General features: G+C 33.6%; 2 protein-coding genes across 3 annotated transcripts; one reads left to right on the top strand and one right to left on the bottom strand.

Annotated features, from left to right (window-relative positions):
* Positions 1-1,951: 1,951 nt before the first annotated feature.
* LOC117103547 (dynein light chain 1, axonemal-like) lies at positions 1,952-7,946 on the bottom strand. Its single transcript, XM_033244119.1, has 9 exons — positions 7,823-7,946; positions 7,667-7,705; positions 7,023-7,135; positions 6,243-6,298; positions 6,060-6,115; positions 4,456-4,545; positions 3,817-3,907; positions 2,846-2,932; positions 1,952-2,569 (listed from the first exon to the last, which is right to left on the bottom strand). Exons 1-9 carry the CDS (start codon positions 7,823-7,825, stop codon positions 2,520-2,522), a joined length of 585 nt encoding a protein of 194 aa, XP_033100010.1. The 5' UTR covers positions 7,826-7,946; the 3' UTR covers positions 1,952-2,519.
* Positions 7,947-8,117: 171 nt separating this feature from the next.
* On the top strand, positions 8,118-15,632 carry LOC117103549 (28S ribosomal protein S10, mitochondrial-like). Of its 2 annotated transcripts, XM_033244120.1 has the most exons (9): positions 8,230-8,290; positions 9,477-9,565; positions 9,776-9,858; positions 10,118-10,158; positions 10,920-11,002; positions 11,647-11,792; positions 12,083-12,191; positions 14,838-14,927; positions 15,059-15,632. In XM_033244120.1, exons 1-9 carry the CDS (start codon positions 8,233-8,235, stop codon positions 15,143-15,145), a joined length of 786 nt encoding a protein of 261 aa, XP_033100011.1. In that variant the 5' UTR covers positions 8,230-8,232; the 3' UTR covers positions 15,146-15,632. The 2 variants fall into 2 exon arrangements, with proteins under 2 accessions (XP_033100012.1, XP_033100011.1); XM_033244121.1 differs by lacking the exons at positions 8,230-8,290; positions 9,477-9,565 and adding an exon at positions 8,118-8,172.
* Positions 15,633-16,194: the final 562 nt, after the last annotated feature.

Below are 16,194 nucleotides of genomic sequence, written 5' to 3'. Positions count from 1 at the left end.
AGTCACTCTATTTTAGTCTCTTTGCATGTACATTACATTTAAAATCAATTAAGAGGTTTTTCCTTTTCTTCGTTTTTGAATTTCACTTTTGTGCAATAGTATTGCCCGACTACACTATTGTGAGTGGAAATACTGCCGTCTACGATAAAACAGGACTAGGAGATAGGAAGCACACAAAACATTAGTTAGCATTTTTATTTCATAAACATGAAGTTGATTTACATAATTTATCATGACGCCATGGCAAGATTAAACGTAACATTGGAGTTTATAAAATTCTATCCGTGTCAAATTCTGTACAATTATTGTTTAATAATAAAATTCAATTGACTAACTATAATTTCTTTAAATTAGGAAAAAAAAAACAACAGGAATCTATGCATGCAGATATCAAACAGAAGTATATACGAGTTTTAATAATATACAAAAGGAATAAATCTTTATAGTAGAAATTGTGCACATTTAGAATTGTAAAAATGTTGGCCTACAAGGTTTACACGCTTCCAATTTTAACAACGTACAGTACATTGTTTTCACAATATATTTAGCCTCTGATAACCGTTGTACCCACTGGCCTATTGCCGTTTAGGTCTGTTGCCGTCTTGGTACTTATAATTGCCATTTTGGTCTATTGCCGTTTTGAACTGCTACCGTTCTTTCCACTCGCTTTGAAAAGTTTTAAATATAGAAGATTGGTGAAAAGTGGGGGGAAATTGTCCCCTACTTTCAAAAGTGGTGGGGGACGGTGGGGACGTTTCCCTGTCTCTTACCAATCGGCGCCCATGCAGACACCTATAAAAAAAAACAGTCTCTCGCTTTATCATCTTTACAATTGCAACTAAATTAGAAATCTTTTATGGGAATTATGATAAGGCCTATTTAGCATAAATTTCATGATTATTGAAATATTAATTATGCAAATCAGCAATTAGCATATTCACACACAAAAACAATAGGCTCCGTCTTCTTATCAATTGCCATCTTGCATGCCAAGTTTGAAATCAATCAAACTTACCAAACTTTAGTTATCGTGGTAACAAACAATTTACTACCAACGAACAAACAACATGAACATGATCACAGGTTTGGGGAGGCTAATTAAATATCACTTATGAAAGGCTAAAATTCCAGAGCTTCCAGAAGCTTCTCTCTCAGAGCCCACCGGGGAACAAGGTGGTCCCCCACCCGAGCACAAGGTGGTCCCCACCCAGTCTAAGCCAAAGGCTTTCTTTTTTCCCATTCACCGCTGGACACCATCCCGGTATTTCTAAGTGATTTTGTGGCATTTCTTATATTTAAAGAAAGTATCTCTTCAGTGATCCTGTAATATAAAAATTCTTAAGGCGGCGGCGTATCACATTGATATATCTCTGTTTTACGTGTGTATGTTGCCGCCAACAAAAGCCCCCACCCCTCACCCGTGTTGCCTAAAGAATCCGTATGTAGCAGAAGATCCCATGTTCGAATCCCCGTGGTGTAGTATTTCATTAAGCACCTGTAGTAGTTGAACATTTTTTAAATGATGTAAGAATTGTTAATGTTGTTGTAGACTGCCTTTCCTGATCTCAGTTTCTTGAAATATACAGGGGCGAATTTAAAGTTGGCCCGGCCCGGCCCCCTTTTGGAAAGTCAAAAAAAAAAAGAAAAGGAAAACATTGATCGCCTAAAAAGGCCTAAGAGGAGTCTAGAACTCAGAAATGTCAGGGGGGCATGCCCCCGGTCCTTCCATAAGGTATTGTTATCTTGATCAGCCCCACCTTTTAGACATCTCTGGATCTGCCCCTGATATATTCTCATAAATTGTGATATTTTTGCTCAATCAGTACATAACCATCTAATTCTTATCAGCAGTCCAGTCTTAGTCCAATAATGTATTGTTATAGTATATGATAAGAGAAAAAATATGAACAATGAAGATGTTTGGCAGATCATAAATTTTTACAACAAATCATAAAATATTTCAAAAGAACTTTATTCACAAAGTATTGTATTTGGGTTATAACAAGGAATTGTTTAATTTGAAATTTCAGAGGGGTGTTATCACTGATGATGTCATCAAATCTAAAATGGAGAATTTCAGAGTGCCGTAAATTTCTAATTCTAAAAAAATTAAATATTTATCAACTGCAATTTTTTACACTATATACATTTTAGATATCTATTAGAAAACCTCAAGTAATGTAATACATTAGGTTTCACCATCTTTCCATTCTTAACCTCTTTATCCTATATATACAGTAAATGCATACAAAAGTCTATTCTGCTATTAGTAGTCAAAAAGTTGTTACTGCATTTTTAGTAGGAAAGTGTAGAGTGATGTGATATTTAGTAGTCTATTTCAAAAAGGAATACTGTTTTAAAATGCATATAGGCCTACCTCCATGTGATTAAAAAAATCATACAGCATACCATTGATATAAATGGTAGACAGAATGAAACAAGAGAAAGTATAAATGGTATACAAATAAATAGTAGACAGTAAGAAATGAATGAAGGTCTTAGTCAGGTTTGAAGTCATTCTAATCATCACCCTCTGCATCTTCGTCTTCCTGCTTGATTACAGGAACACCTGCAATTAAATTAACAAAAAAATAATTGATTTCACATTAAAGCAAGAACATTTGCCAATTAAAGATGAAATTATGCTTTATTAAAACTAAAACCCCTTTCACACTAACAGAAAAAAATTTAACATTCAACAATTATTAACAAGTTTGATTTTCCCCAGATATTTCATTTGTATCACACACTCAATCTTCAAGTCTCCCCAGTCACCCTCTGCTGAATGTTAGTACATGAATTAGAATGTATTTTGTTTCATAATATTTGTAAACGTTTTGATTACCATCTAATTTCTTAAGTTTTGGTAAACGCTTGGTAGCTTGGTCTCGCCAGTCACCTTCTGCTGAATGTTTCTCCTCAAGTGGATTCCCTAAAAATATTAAATCATCAATAAAACTAATTTTTATTATTATCATTTATTAATTTTTATTAGACTATTTACATTTTAATGATTCAGTATTTAAATAGAAAGAAATAAATCGTACATGCTAACATACTGCCACATGGGCAGCAGTCTTTATTTAACAAATAATTCCAAAATTGTAAAAATTAAAATAAATTAATACAAATGCAGTAATGCATCTAATGAAGTCAATAAAACTTATCAACGACATGTTTTGACAAGGGGTTTACTAGGGGTCGGACTGAGGAATCCGAACCAAGGGGTTTACTAGGGGTCGGACTGAGGAGTCCGAACCAAGGGGTTTACTAGGGGTCGGACAGAGGAGTCTGAACCAAGGGGTTTACTAGGGGTCGGACAGAGGAGTCCGAACCAAGGGGTTTACTAGAGTCTCGGTCGATGGACCGGAATAAAAAATCCCTGGTAGGGTTCACGGGGACAGTTTTTATGGCCTAGGGATTACCAATCAAAATAATGTTATTTGGATATGAAAATTATTTAAAAAAAAATTTGGATACGACGACCTAGTCAGATGACAAGGGGGCCCAGACCTGTCTGACAGGAGGGCAGATACCCCCTCCCCGCTGGCACCAGCATTGAAAGGGAGCAAATGTCAGAGGTGCAGATCATTCAAATCTAAAGTTCTTCAATAAGAAAAAAGGATTTTTCACTGAAACTAAAATCCCAGATATTCTATTCACAGGGTTTAGACTTTCCAGTCCCCTGTGACTGATGTAAAGGTTTTAAACATCAACACATACCTTCAAAGTCAGGTATGCCCAAGATAATGCATGTGTAGATGTTTTAAAAAAGAAGTAAAAATTAAGGCACAATGCTGGAATCAGCCTACTTACCTACAAATACGAGATCTTCCAGGCAAGGCAGACCAAATAATTTCTCAAATTCTCCGAAATCTTTAACGTAGTTATTTGACATATACAGTACCTATAGATAAGTTATAAAAGTAAGTTCAATACAATATTATATACATTTAGTTTTGAAGCTGCAGCAACAAAAATAGAGAATTGAACAAAGGCATTAATCCAAAACATACTTTAAGAGTGAAGTACTTTTTAGCATTAAGCAAAGTCATTGAGATTTAAAGGATTAGTGTTAGGCACATGGGTTGTGGTTCTGCTTCTCAACCTTGAGATTGAAGGTTCAACCCCTCGCTGTGACTTTTGCAAGGTACTTAACCTAGGTTTGTCTCTCTCCACCCAGGAGAACAATTGGGTACCTGGTAGGTTTAAACTCAAAATACACTGATTACAGCTACAATATTATGGGATTCTCCCACAGGGAGCTCAGTACAGTATGTGTTCAATATGTGCTGATCCAATGACTTGGGGGGGGGGGGGGGGGAATAATAATGTGAAGTGCTTAAAGGCCTTATTGGCATGAAGGGATATGAGTTTAACATATTATTATCATTTTATGTGTCAGTGTTAGCCATTTGGATATTCATATCTAATATGAATGAATGAACTACTGACCTTTAGTTTCTTGAGTATTTGTATGCCTTTCAGTTTTTCTATGGCATTGTAGGATATCCACAATTCTTCCAGTGTATCTGCCACAGCTTCCTGTCAATCAAAATGTAAATATATAATTAAATAATAAATATTTTTTATAGCATATCGAAACAAGTCTCTCTATGTGTTGAGCTAAATACATTGTTCAAATACAAAAATCAATACTGTATTTGCACTTTCTATAATTTAAGTTTTTTCAGCATTTATTTAAAAATTGAAATGAGAAAAATGTTTACATGTCAATTAACAACAGATGCATAAGTCATTTCTCTTCTGCACAGACCTTAAATTGGATTGTATTGTAAGTCTGCAACAAAAGTTGTTGTTTTTTTATCTGTGTATTACTTTAAGTTGATATATCTTTTATACTATTATATGACCTAATCAATGTTTTAACTTCTTATTTGTGTTTTCCCCCCTGATTTTATGGAAGTTGGTATTAACTAGCATAAATTTAAGATAAATTTAGAAGCAAAAAAATAATGTATGTTGAATTAAAACACAGACAGCATCATAAGCAATCAGAAAGTGATTATGTTCACTGTTGGAGTCTCCCGGGCCAGCATTTGTGACACTTTTTTTGTTTTGTGTGTTTGCATTTTGCTTATACTATATGTTGTTTTTCAGGAATAAATTGAGTCAGGTACATTTATAACATCATTCAGTCCGTAGGTTCTGTGATACAAATTTTTTATTTTTAATTCAATTTCCTTCTTTGCTTTATTTTGTCAATGATTTTCAGTTTTCTCTAAGGTTTTTGTTAATTGAATTTATTATACTTAAAAATTATTTTATTGTATAAAAATGTATAAATATATGAAATAAGCATATTAATATTTCTTTACTGCAAGGCAATGAAAGAGAAGTGAATATGAGACAATATAAATTTTGCATACATTCTCAAGGCTGAATTACAGAAATTTACAATACAGTGGTGGATCCAGGAATTTTAAATAGAGGTGGCCCAAAGAGATACTTTCACAAATGGAGGGTCTATACTACCTCAGCCCTATCATGGTTGGGGCTGAAATAAGAAAATTTATGATTATGGCACCTCTAGATGGCCAGAAATGGCACTCTTGGACTTGAATTTGAGTAGAAGTTTCCCAGGCCCCACACCCACTTGAATCAGCCACTGAAAATATGAAAATTTACTTCTCCCCACTGTCCACAAAAACTGCAGAGAATATAGTATACAAAATTAATATCTAAATATGTTGCATAAAAACTGAACATAACCAATTTCCACAACAATGATGCAGATATAGTAATCATATATGGTGTGAACTGAAAATGTTCCTTTGATGTAGCACTTCCCAAAACCCCACCCCTATAGATTTCCTGACTTCTTCTGATGGACAGTGGGTCTTTTGTTTAGTTTATATTTTTTGTAACTGCACCACTTTAAATTGCACTTAAAGTGCTTGCAGCATAAGGAAAAAATAAATAAAATGAATGATTGTATGATTAGATTAGATATGTATGGAACAATATACACAATATCAGAAACTGTATGACCATACAATGCCTGGAATTGTGTCTGACAAGCACAAATATAAACTTACCACACCATTTAAATTCTTGATGTTGTTTCTCCCTAAGGACAAAATCTTCAAGTTTTCTAAAATAGGTTAAAAACAAACATTTTAAAAGATTGTTTGAGAAATAAACTGTTGACTGAACACTTCAGTCTTTTATTACATTTTACAATAAAAAAAATAATTAAAAGATTCTTAAATATTACTTACTAAGTCCATTCAGGTTGGCAATTTTTTCTATACAATTTGTTGAGAGAGACAGCTGTCTATAAAGATGAAATAGAAATAGCTGCTGATATCAAATTATTCATCTAGGTGTGGCTAATATTGAATATCAAATTTGTTTTGTTCTGTAACATAACTTAAAAGGGAATGTTAAACCTTAACCAGCAATCTATTGGAAACACTAATCATCACAGTCTGCGACTCCACCAGCTCTTCACCTTCACCCACACAACCCATTTTTTCACACCCACTCCCCCTCCCAATGGCAATGAATCCTGGATACGGCCCTGAATAGGGCTAATTGTGTATCTATTACTAGCTACTACTAATATAAAATTATATATCTAAGCAGAGCTAACATTTGTGTATGTTGGTGTCAAACATTGTCTTCAATTTCACAATGACAGTGAAAAAAGATAATTGACAAAATATTGTCATACAAAAATATTAATAGGCTACACTTTATTCATAGTATTAAAAAAAGGTCTGTTTGGTATTACTGTACTAGGACTAGCTACAACACACTTTTTTTGTTTAACAACCAAATTAGGAATGATGTTTTCCCTACTTTCACACAACTAATAATGAACACTGTATCACAGTTAGTACCTCACCTGAGGTGTTAAAAAAACATTGACATGTTTATAAAATCTCCTGACGAAAAACACCATCGGAATAACAAAAAATATTTAATAACAAAAAAAAAAAAACCTAGGCCCAGTAGGCCAAAATTTAATAATTTAAAATTTAGAAATTTAAGCTTACTCGCATGCAGCAAGAGTTGATAACGACGCATCCATTTTCTCAATTGGTGGTATCTGCATGTATAATTTAACTACTTTTGCTTCTGATGGTGGACATTCCTTATTTTTCTCAGCCTAGAATACATGATAATAATATAGTAATTTAATAATATTGTATGTAACATTAAAACTTAAAAAAGCATAACTTTTCCAAGTTTAGAATTGCTAAGAACATTTTACTTTAAAACTAAATGCAGGCCTAGGTACCTAAGTTTCTTTTAGCTGCAGAGTCAATGATCAGTAAAAAAGTTGTTTTCAAGTTTAGGTAAATATATTTAAATCTGCATTAAAATAAATCAAAGAGGTAATAATAAATAATGAAAATTGGTCTGGCCTCCTCGCAAATTTTCATTTTCACATTTATGATTTATTAACATATAGACCTAGGGCTACTTACAAAACATTTTATAACATAAATTTTACTTTTTCTAAATTCGCACCACCACTCCCACGGTCTTGTATATAGAGCTGCCCAGCTGCAATGTTAGTTACTAGTTTTGGATGGGTCATATAACAAGACACCCAATCTGCAAGTACTGTATTCAAGCAAAAGACAAGAATAGACCTGTTCACTCACACACCACTGAGAGGAGAAGTGAGACTTACCCATTTGGCAAGTGCATCTTTGATAGTTGTTCCTTTTGACTGTAAAATTAGGAAAACGAACAGACGTCAAGTCAAATGGATTCTGAACTGTTTTAGTAATCGCAGTAATTCATCGCATTATAAATGATTCAATTTAAAATATATTAATATTCTTACCATCTTATTTCCTTTGCAATATCCTATCACTAGCCTACCTTACGCCTAGACTTCCACAACACACAACAATCATTTCAGCCGAGAGCTAGACGTTTTTTGTGTCCATGGTAATTTGTGAAGAATGATGGGAAGGTATTCGTAACAGAATATTTTTAAATTGCCTAAGTTCTATTGTTTTAAATATATATATATAACATTAATATATATATAAATATAATATTTTAATATATATATATATATTCAGTGTTCTTCTTGTAGGTTAAATATTATAATGACTGTTATATTATTACCATAATTAAAGATGATATACAAGCCAAGTAATTTACAAAATGGCAGCCGCCATAACGACCGTGAGTGTTTTGCTTGATGATGTAGTAGGCCCTAAGCTATATTTTAAAGAAAGGGTTCACATGATAAGATTAATGACACCTGATTCAAAAACACTTCCTTTTGCACTAGGCCCTAAAAGTATGGTTAGGTTAGGGAGGGTTAGCTTTTAGAGTAAAACCTAGCCTAGCTAGCTAGGGTTTTTAGGCCCTAGCCTAGCCAGGAGGCTAGACCCTTCTTAGTTAGAGAGGCTTTAGTCCTAGTTTAGTGGACTAGGTAGACGCTAGGCCTAGGATATGGAAATTGGATTCCATCGCGACGCTAGCCTCTTTTCCTGTCACTGTCAACTGGTTTACCCCCAGTAACCTACCTACCTGGATCTACCTGGATTCCGAGATTTAATTAAAGCTTGGAAGAGCATTTGTGCCCCTCTTGACTTGTTAAACATCTGCTTGGGTACGTACTGGCTGTATCTCAATGGATGGTCAGACCGGTGCTTTTTTTTTTTGCAGCAAGTTCCAACAATTTATACTTCTGATGGAGAAAACATTTTCTCTTGCTTTTGACTTTACATGTGGTTTATGTATCTTATAATGATGTCCTCTTGTAGACAGTACTTCACTCATAATATCGAAGAATTTATTTACATCAACATTATCGATATAATGGTCATAAAGAAAAGCCTTATATGGCCCTAAATGAGCTCTATATTATTGGCCCCTCTAGTACTTGCATAGAGAAATGTATTTTGTTTGGGTTGGGCCATAAAAAAAATGGTAATGGCTGTATATTTATTATTAAGCGCATAGGGCCTATTACAATAGTCTCTATTATGTGCTTGAAATAATAATACATAATATTACTAATGTAAGTCTTATATAACGCATAATATTGAAGAATTTATTTACATCATTACATAAAAAAAAGTTGCCTCTATGCGCTTTACATAAACAAAAGAAACATAACCATTGAAATATCTTAATACTACAAAGAAACTAATAAAGAAAACAGCATAAAAGGTAGAAAAATCATTTCCACTGCTCCGTTCACCAGCACTTTGAAGCCCCAAAAGTTAGGGGCTTGCTGGAATAGTACCACAAAAAGAGCTCTAAAATGTACATTAAAATGGTAATAAATGCTAAAGTAAGTTACTTACCCATAAATGTATGCCTAAAGTTTTTAAATTGCGTGGATGATACTTCAAAAACCAGCTCAAATTTGCACAGAAAATTGCTAAGAAATAGGTATGCAGAATCGTAATTACTAAATACCGTAATACATATATTAAGATTAGGTAAAAACCTAATTTTCGGCAAAATCTGTGCAGAAATCAGCCCTTATTTTACGAAATGCACTGATGGATTTTTTAGGCGGAGGATAATATATTCCCTGCGCCTTACTGTACTTTATAGTCTGGTAAGTTACTTTGTTAGAATTTATGGTGTAGTCATAGCCATCAATATGCTCCGTCCCTAGTTTAGTGCCTTGTGTAATATTTCTATTCGGTAGGCCTACTCTATTTTTCAAAATTCTGGATATCAAATGCCACTAAGGGTGGGCCGGTGAAGAGTTCCCCACTCCCTGAAATTTTGTTGTTAAAAATATGTGGTACTATTTCCTTTTCAGAGAATATTGTTTTCAAGTAAATTGTTCCATCAATCAAGAATTCAGTTATTGAAAAATCTTCAAGCTGCACAGAGAATAAATCGGTTTGTAAATTATAGTTCTTGTAGCTATAGTCATCTAGAGAGGCGGTAGACACTATAGTGAAGAATTGAAATGCCATTATAAACCTGACACTGTAAATATGGTTCCAGTAGGGGACAATCAATGATAACAACAACAGATTACTCTTAACTTTAAAGTAAGCATTGGACACATGCTTACTGGTATCCTATTGTATTGTTTGCTTTTGCAATTATATTTGAATGAATGTGTTTTGATTTCATAATTCATATATATTTACAGAAATCTTCAACTATTTTCATTTACACGATGCATATCTAGAGGTAAGAATTTAGTATACCATGTTTCAGCCCGATCCTTTTTGAAATCATGTATTATTAATTATTATTTTCTTCTTTCAATTCAAATTTTTTGTGCTGATTATTATTCTCTCTCTTGTGATTGGAAATTTTTTTTCCTACTGCCTACTTGTCCTACTGTGTATAGCATTATTTTGATAGATAATAATATCAATAATGTTTTACGTATTTGCATGTATATGTATAGTAGGTATGTACAGTAGTTGTAATTATTTATTAGTGCATAATGCTTAAGTCATAATACTTAAGTCATAATGCTTAAGTCATAATACTTAAGTCATAATACTTAAGTCATAATACTTAAGTCATAATGCTTAAGTCTGAAGTATGCACTAGTACGGACAGGATGAACAAACATAACCATGGATTCAATTGTGAAACAAAATAAACCAAAAAGCCAGAAAAATGCTAAGGGAACAGGATCATTTTACCGTTGCAACCAGGGGGTGGCAAAAGGGGAGTTCACCCCCTCTCAGGCAGCCAACAAAAAGTGTGAAAGAAATCAGTTACGAGAATTTAATGGCTAAATAACTGGAGCTCCAGAGGGTATAGACCCCTTAAAATAGGTAACGAACACCTCAACCCATAACCCATCCCCTCGACTATATAGTAGATCTCCTGCCCAATACTATAGGTGCTCGGTTGCCACTTGCTGGCAAAAAATCCTTGATCCACAACTGATTATTTTTCTGCAGTTTATCTTACCACTAACATTCAAATTTCAGGGTTCCTTTGTCACCCAGCCTGTGGTACAGCTGAAGCATCTGCATCCATCCGTCTTTTTTCTGACAAAGTTAGACAAGATGAGGTAAATTATTGTAATTATTGCATTTTTTATAGTAATAATAATAATAATAATCATAATAATAATTCTCATTTAAAATGTACTGATATGTGTCATTACAACTCAGAAATAAAGATACAATGTTGTAAAGTTAAGTACGAATGTAGACATCAGTTGAAAAAGCTTTGTAAATTGTAGCTTAGCTGAGAATGCACTCGGGTAGTATCGGGCACATGGGTTACATTGTTCAGTAATGAAGGGGTGTCACATGGTGTTGTAATATTGGCAAAGTGGTACTCAGTGTTAGTAATCTGTTTTTGTAGATCTGTTTTTTAAGTCATTACTGTAGACGTCTATACTTCACTTTCTTTTTACGTTTTGCAGAACTTCACATTTTATTTATAAACATTTGACTTCTTCTTACTACTATACTCTATAATTCCATTCTTCCTTCAATTTCTTTAATTACCCATTTCCTGTCAGTACATGCACAGCCAGTCTCTGCCTTCTCTATTTAATTATATTTAAATAGGATTCTGTTTTTGTTCATTTTCGTAATATTTCAAAGGAAAACAAGTTTATATTCTGAACCTGATTTTGTGATTCATCATAGGATTAATTACAAATATAATGTAATGAAATTAATACATACTTTTCTAATTATTTAGTCAAAAATTGAAACTACAGATGAAGAAGATGAACTATACAAATGGATTGAAATTAGGGTGAAAGGTCATGATGAGTCAGTGCTTGACAGTTATGAGATGTTTGTTTCCATGGCAGCCAAAGAACTGGAAATAACGCTTGATAGTATGTAAGTAGAGTGAAATATTGATTTGCAATTTAATATATGACTTGCTGTGAAGCTCAAGTGCTTCACAAATTTATAACCCTAGAAGCATTGAATCTTGTCTTACTGATATACATTAAACATTATGAAACCTCTTCCACTGAGCTCACTAGAATATACAAACCTTTAACAAATAATATAAATGGTAATAAGAATATTAGTTATATTGATGATAATATAATAATAATAATAATCATAATTATGATATATTAAAAAACCTATTTGCGATTTGATGTTATATGTTTTCTTTTCAGAATGAAACCTAGGAAACATATCAAACGGTTATCTCTGTTGAAATCACCATTTATTCACAAAAAACATTTTGTACAATATGAAATGAGAACACATTACAGAGTTATGTTGGTAAGTCACATGACTAGTCTTTTGTTGTATATTCAACATAGATTTACATTGATTAAAACAACATACAGTTGAAGTGAGTAACTTAAACATACGCATTGATAACAACAACGACCCTGATGCCACCAGCTACTTGGCGCTACTGTCAGCTTCGGGCCTCCATCAACACATAACATTGCCTACACATGCTCATGGATACACTTTAGATCTTTTAATAAAGCGTTGTGCTGATGATCAAGTTGTGTTGAATACGTCTGTTGAGGATGGTCTCTCAGACCACAATGCTATAACCTGCACTCTTGCACTTCAGTGTCCAAGACCACAAAAAATAAAGTTAATTACCAGGAATATTAAAAATATAAACACTGAAGTATTTAAAAATGACATTCGTGATTCATTTTTGGCCGCAAATTTGCTGAATCATCTATTACACAGAATATGCAAAATTATATTCACTGTCTGTCCTCTATTCTCAACTTTGATGCACCTCCAAAAACACACTTGGTTACTATTAGACCAAATATACCTTGGTACAACCAGAGGATCACTGAGGCTAAGCATGAACGTCAAAGTTTAGAACGGATTTGCTGAAAATTTAGGCTTGAAGGGATAATGTCAACTTGATGATTCGAAAATGTTAATTGCAGTAAAGACCAAAAACAACTACTTCGTATGATAGATAAACTCCTTCATCACAAAAAATCCACATCCTTACCTCAATGTGAATCTAATAAGAACTTGCTGAGAAATTTTCAAGTTTCTTTGAAGATAAAATCCACACGATACAAGATTCTTTTCCTAAGCATACATGTAGTATACCAAATGTGATGAATGCCGCCAACAGTGATGTTAAGTTGACAATTTTTTAGCCTGTTTTAGAGGATGAAGTCAGGAAAATTATGATGTGTGTCCTAGAAAGAGTTGCGATCTTGATCTGCTACCTATTGCTTTGCTGAAGGAATGCAGTGATGTTATTGTCCTTCCTTTAACACGCACAATTAATCAGTCCTTAACATCAGGGACAGTTCCTGAATATCTAAATCTGCTCAAATTCACCCTCTCCTACAAAAAGTTCAAAGACACAATGTGCAGTTTCACGCCTATGCCGACGATACTTAAGTATACATTTCTTTTAAGCCCAATCAATCAGATGCAGTAATTGCAATTCATCAATTAGAATTATGTATTAAAGAGATTCAAAAATGGATGGTCTCAAACTACCTAAAATTGAACGATCAAAAAACAGAGTACATTGTCTTTGGCTCCAAGGCACAGTGTAAAAAGCTAGACATTCCATTTGTCAAAATTGGTAGCTTACAGATAAATACATCTCAAAAAATTATGCAACCTCGGCACAGTTCTCGATGCCGAGATAAATCTCAAAGACCACATTTCTGGAATCTTGAATACTTCATTCTTCTATCTTCATAACATTGGGCAAATTAGGAAATACCTGACTAAAGGAGCTACAGAAAACTTAATTCACGCATTTGTAACGTCCTACTTTTCAAATCAGTCGACTCACCCGCCTACAAAACATTGCTGCAAGAATTACCAAACATTTTTAAAGCAACTACATTGGCTGCCCATACATGGTAGAATCATTTTCAAGATTCTTACCTATAGGGTATGTTTATCGGACAAAAACTGGTACTGCTCCAGCCTACATCTCATATCTACTTATACCACTCAAACCACGGCGTGAGGGTCTACGTTCAAACAACAAAAATTTGCTCTATAAACCACGCACACACAACAACTGGGGAAAACATTCTTTTGCATCCGCTGCACCACACTTATGGAATCTGTTACCGGATAACATTAAACAAAGTTTACTTCATCCTTACGATAAATACACACTAAATAATCTGATTAAATTTTTTCAATATTGTACTCTTAGGCATAGATTAAGTTTAGGCCACTCCTGTAAGGGCAGCGGTGTGGGACCCCCTTTAAGGGGCAGCCCATAAATGGAAATGCGAGACGTTCTTTCCCCCCCATGAGTCTTAGGAGTTGCTAAGTAAAGGCACTTCTGAAGCCTCCCCCACCAAGGATACGGTTATTAATTTTATTTTATTTTATTGTTGTTTTTTTTTTATTTGTACTTAAGATTACAAACTGATAATAACTCTCTCGACTTCTTTATTGCACCCTGAGCATCTTTGATGGATACTGGCGCATTATAAATGTTCACTATTATTATTTTTATTATTGAAGTTCTCATCATAGGCTTATTGACAAATTTGACATCTAAGTATCGATTGTAATTGATGTTTGCAAGATTTACCTGCAGTTTTAGGAATATGAAATGGTGTAATTTTAGCTAATTACAACTAATGATTGTTGAATACCAGCGATGATTCTTTTTTCTTATACAGAACTTGTATGAGTGTAGCTGTAGTTTGTGACTTTCCAATCTCAGAATCAATGGCTTAAAATCATAAAAATTGTTTTGATGCTGTTTTTGTAACAAATTTTATACTCTAATATAATTTGTTACATGATAATTCATGCCAATAATTATTTAGTGAAATAATGGGCATTGGTATTGGTTTGGTTTGAAAAACTATGGTTAGTTATAAAAACAAGGTTAACTCAACCTTTTTGTTATCAGGAAACTTAACTTCAATTTTGTTTTATCTCTTGCAGTTTAAACACTTAACAGGGTCTACTGCAAGCATTTTTCTAGAATATGTGCAGAGAAATTTACCAGAAGGGGTAGCCATGAAAATCACAAAGGTAAGTACTGTACTGTATGTATTCTACTGTATGTACTGTATACCCTTCTATTTTGGTTTTCAGTTCCTCCCTTTGCTTATTAATAATTGTTGATAAACATTTAAATATTGAGTCTTGTAATTTACTTGCAGTGTACAGTTGAAAGAATGCCGGAATACATTAAAGCAGATGCTGACATGGATCAATTAGTCACTGGCCTGGATAATGTCAAAGTTTAGCTGTCATTTCAATAAGTTACCATCAGATGCTCATCTAAACCAATTAGTTGTGGCAGATAGAATTTCTCTATGAAATAAGAACACAAAAGTGTTACAGATTCTAATGTTTATTCTGTTAAAACATTTAAATAGTAGTTGTGTAGTTTGCAATTAATAATATATTTCAGTTAATTTATGTGTTATACAGATTAATTAAAGTCTTAAATGTAACTTCCAAGGATTTGTTTATGAACAATACAACAAATGGTTTACAGAGTACAATTAATTTTTAAGTCTTAAAAACGTGACTTAATTCAAGAATTTTTGTAAACATAATACTGTTTGTTTTTTCCTACTGTATGTACCTGTCTATAAATATTTTAAAGGATAGTAATTTTACTGACAATTAAATGCTCAACAAAATATATTTGGAATGATATCAATAATAGGTGGAGCTTGAGGGTATGTTTATATTATGTGATGGATCATTAAATAATATAAAAATCTATATACTGTATGGTGACTAACTTACATTCATAACAAAATGTCATTCATAACAGAATATTGGTTAAATGTTAAGAAACTTCACTATCTAACACATTTATTGGAAACCAGATAAAACAATTACACAGTATTTAAACTATTATGTAAGACAAACCTGGCACATGCATTCAACAGAATACAAAAAAAACATTTTTTTCCTCGGCGTCGCAGCCAACGTTTGTTGGAAATCCCCCCTAGTTTATGTGTACAAAATGTCATGCACGTCCGTTCCAAACTGGCGATGCTGGATGCTTTTAAAGTTTTTGAAGTTTTGGTAACAATAACAAGAACAGCAGTGAGGCTCATGGGTCAGTGCTTTGCGCGGAGTGACCAAACATAGACATCATGGGATTCAAACCCGAGGCCAAACACATCGAAGAAAGGCAAACACAGTGCTTGAACAAAGGACACGATGATACATCGTGCGGCGTCGCTCTCAAAGAATGAGAGCGATGCTACACGATGCACCACCACTCTCACTCGAACATTTTACCTACCCCTCCTTAAGCTTCCACTAGATGTGTATA

This window comes from Anneissia japonica, unplaced genomic scaffold (assembly GCF_011630105.1).
Source record: "Anneissia japonica isolate Jap-2015-1 unplaced genomic scaffold, ASM1163010v1 scaffold1299_len84399_cov266, whole genome shotgun sequence".
Classification (NCBI taxonomy): Eukaryota; Metazoa; Echinodermata; class Crinoidea; order Comatulida; family Comatulidae; genus Anneissia; species Anneissia japonica.
Note: the sequence above shows the minus strand (reverse complement) of the source record. Positions and strands in the feature narration are given on the sequence as shown.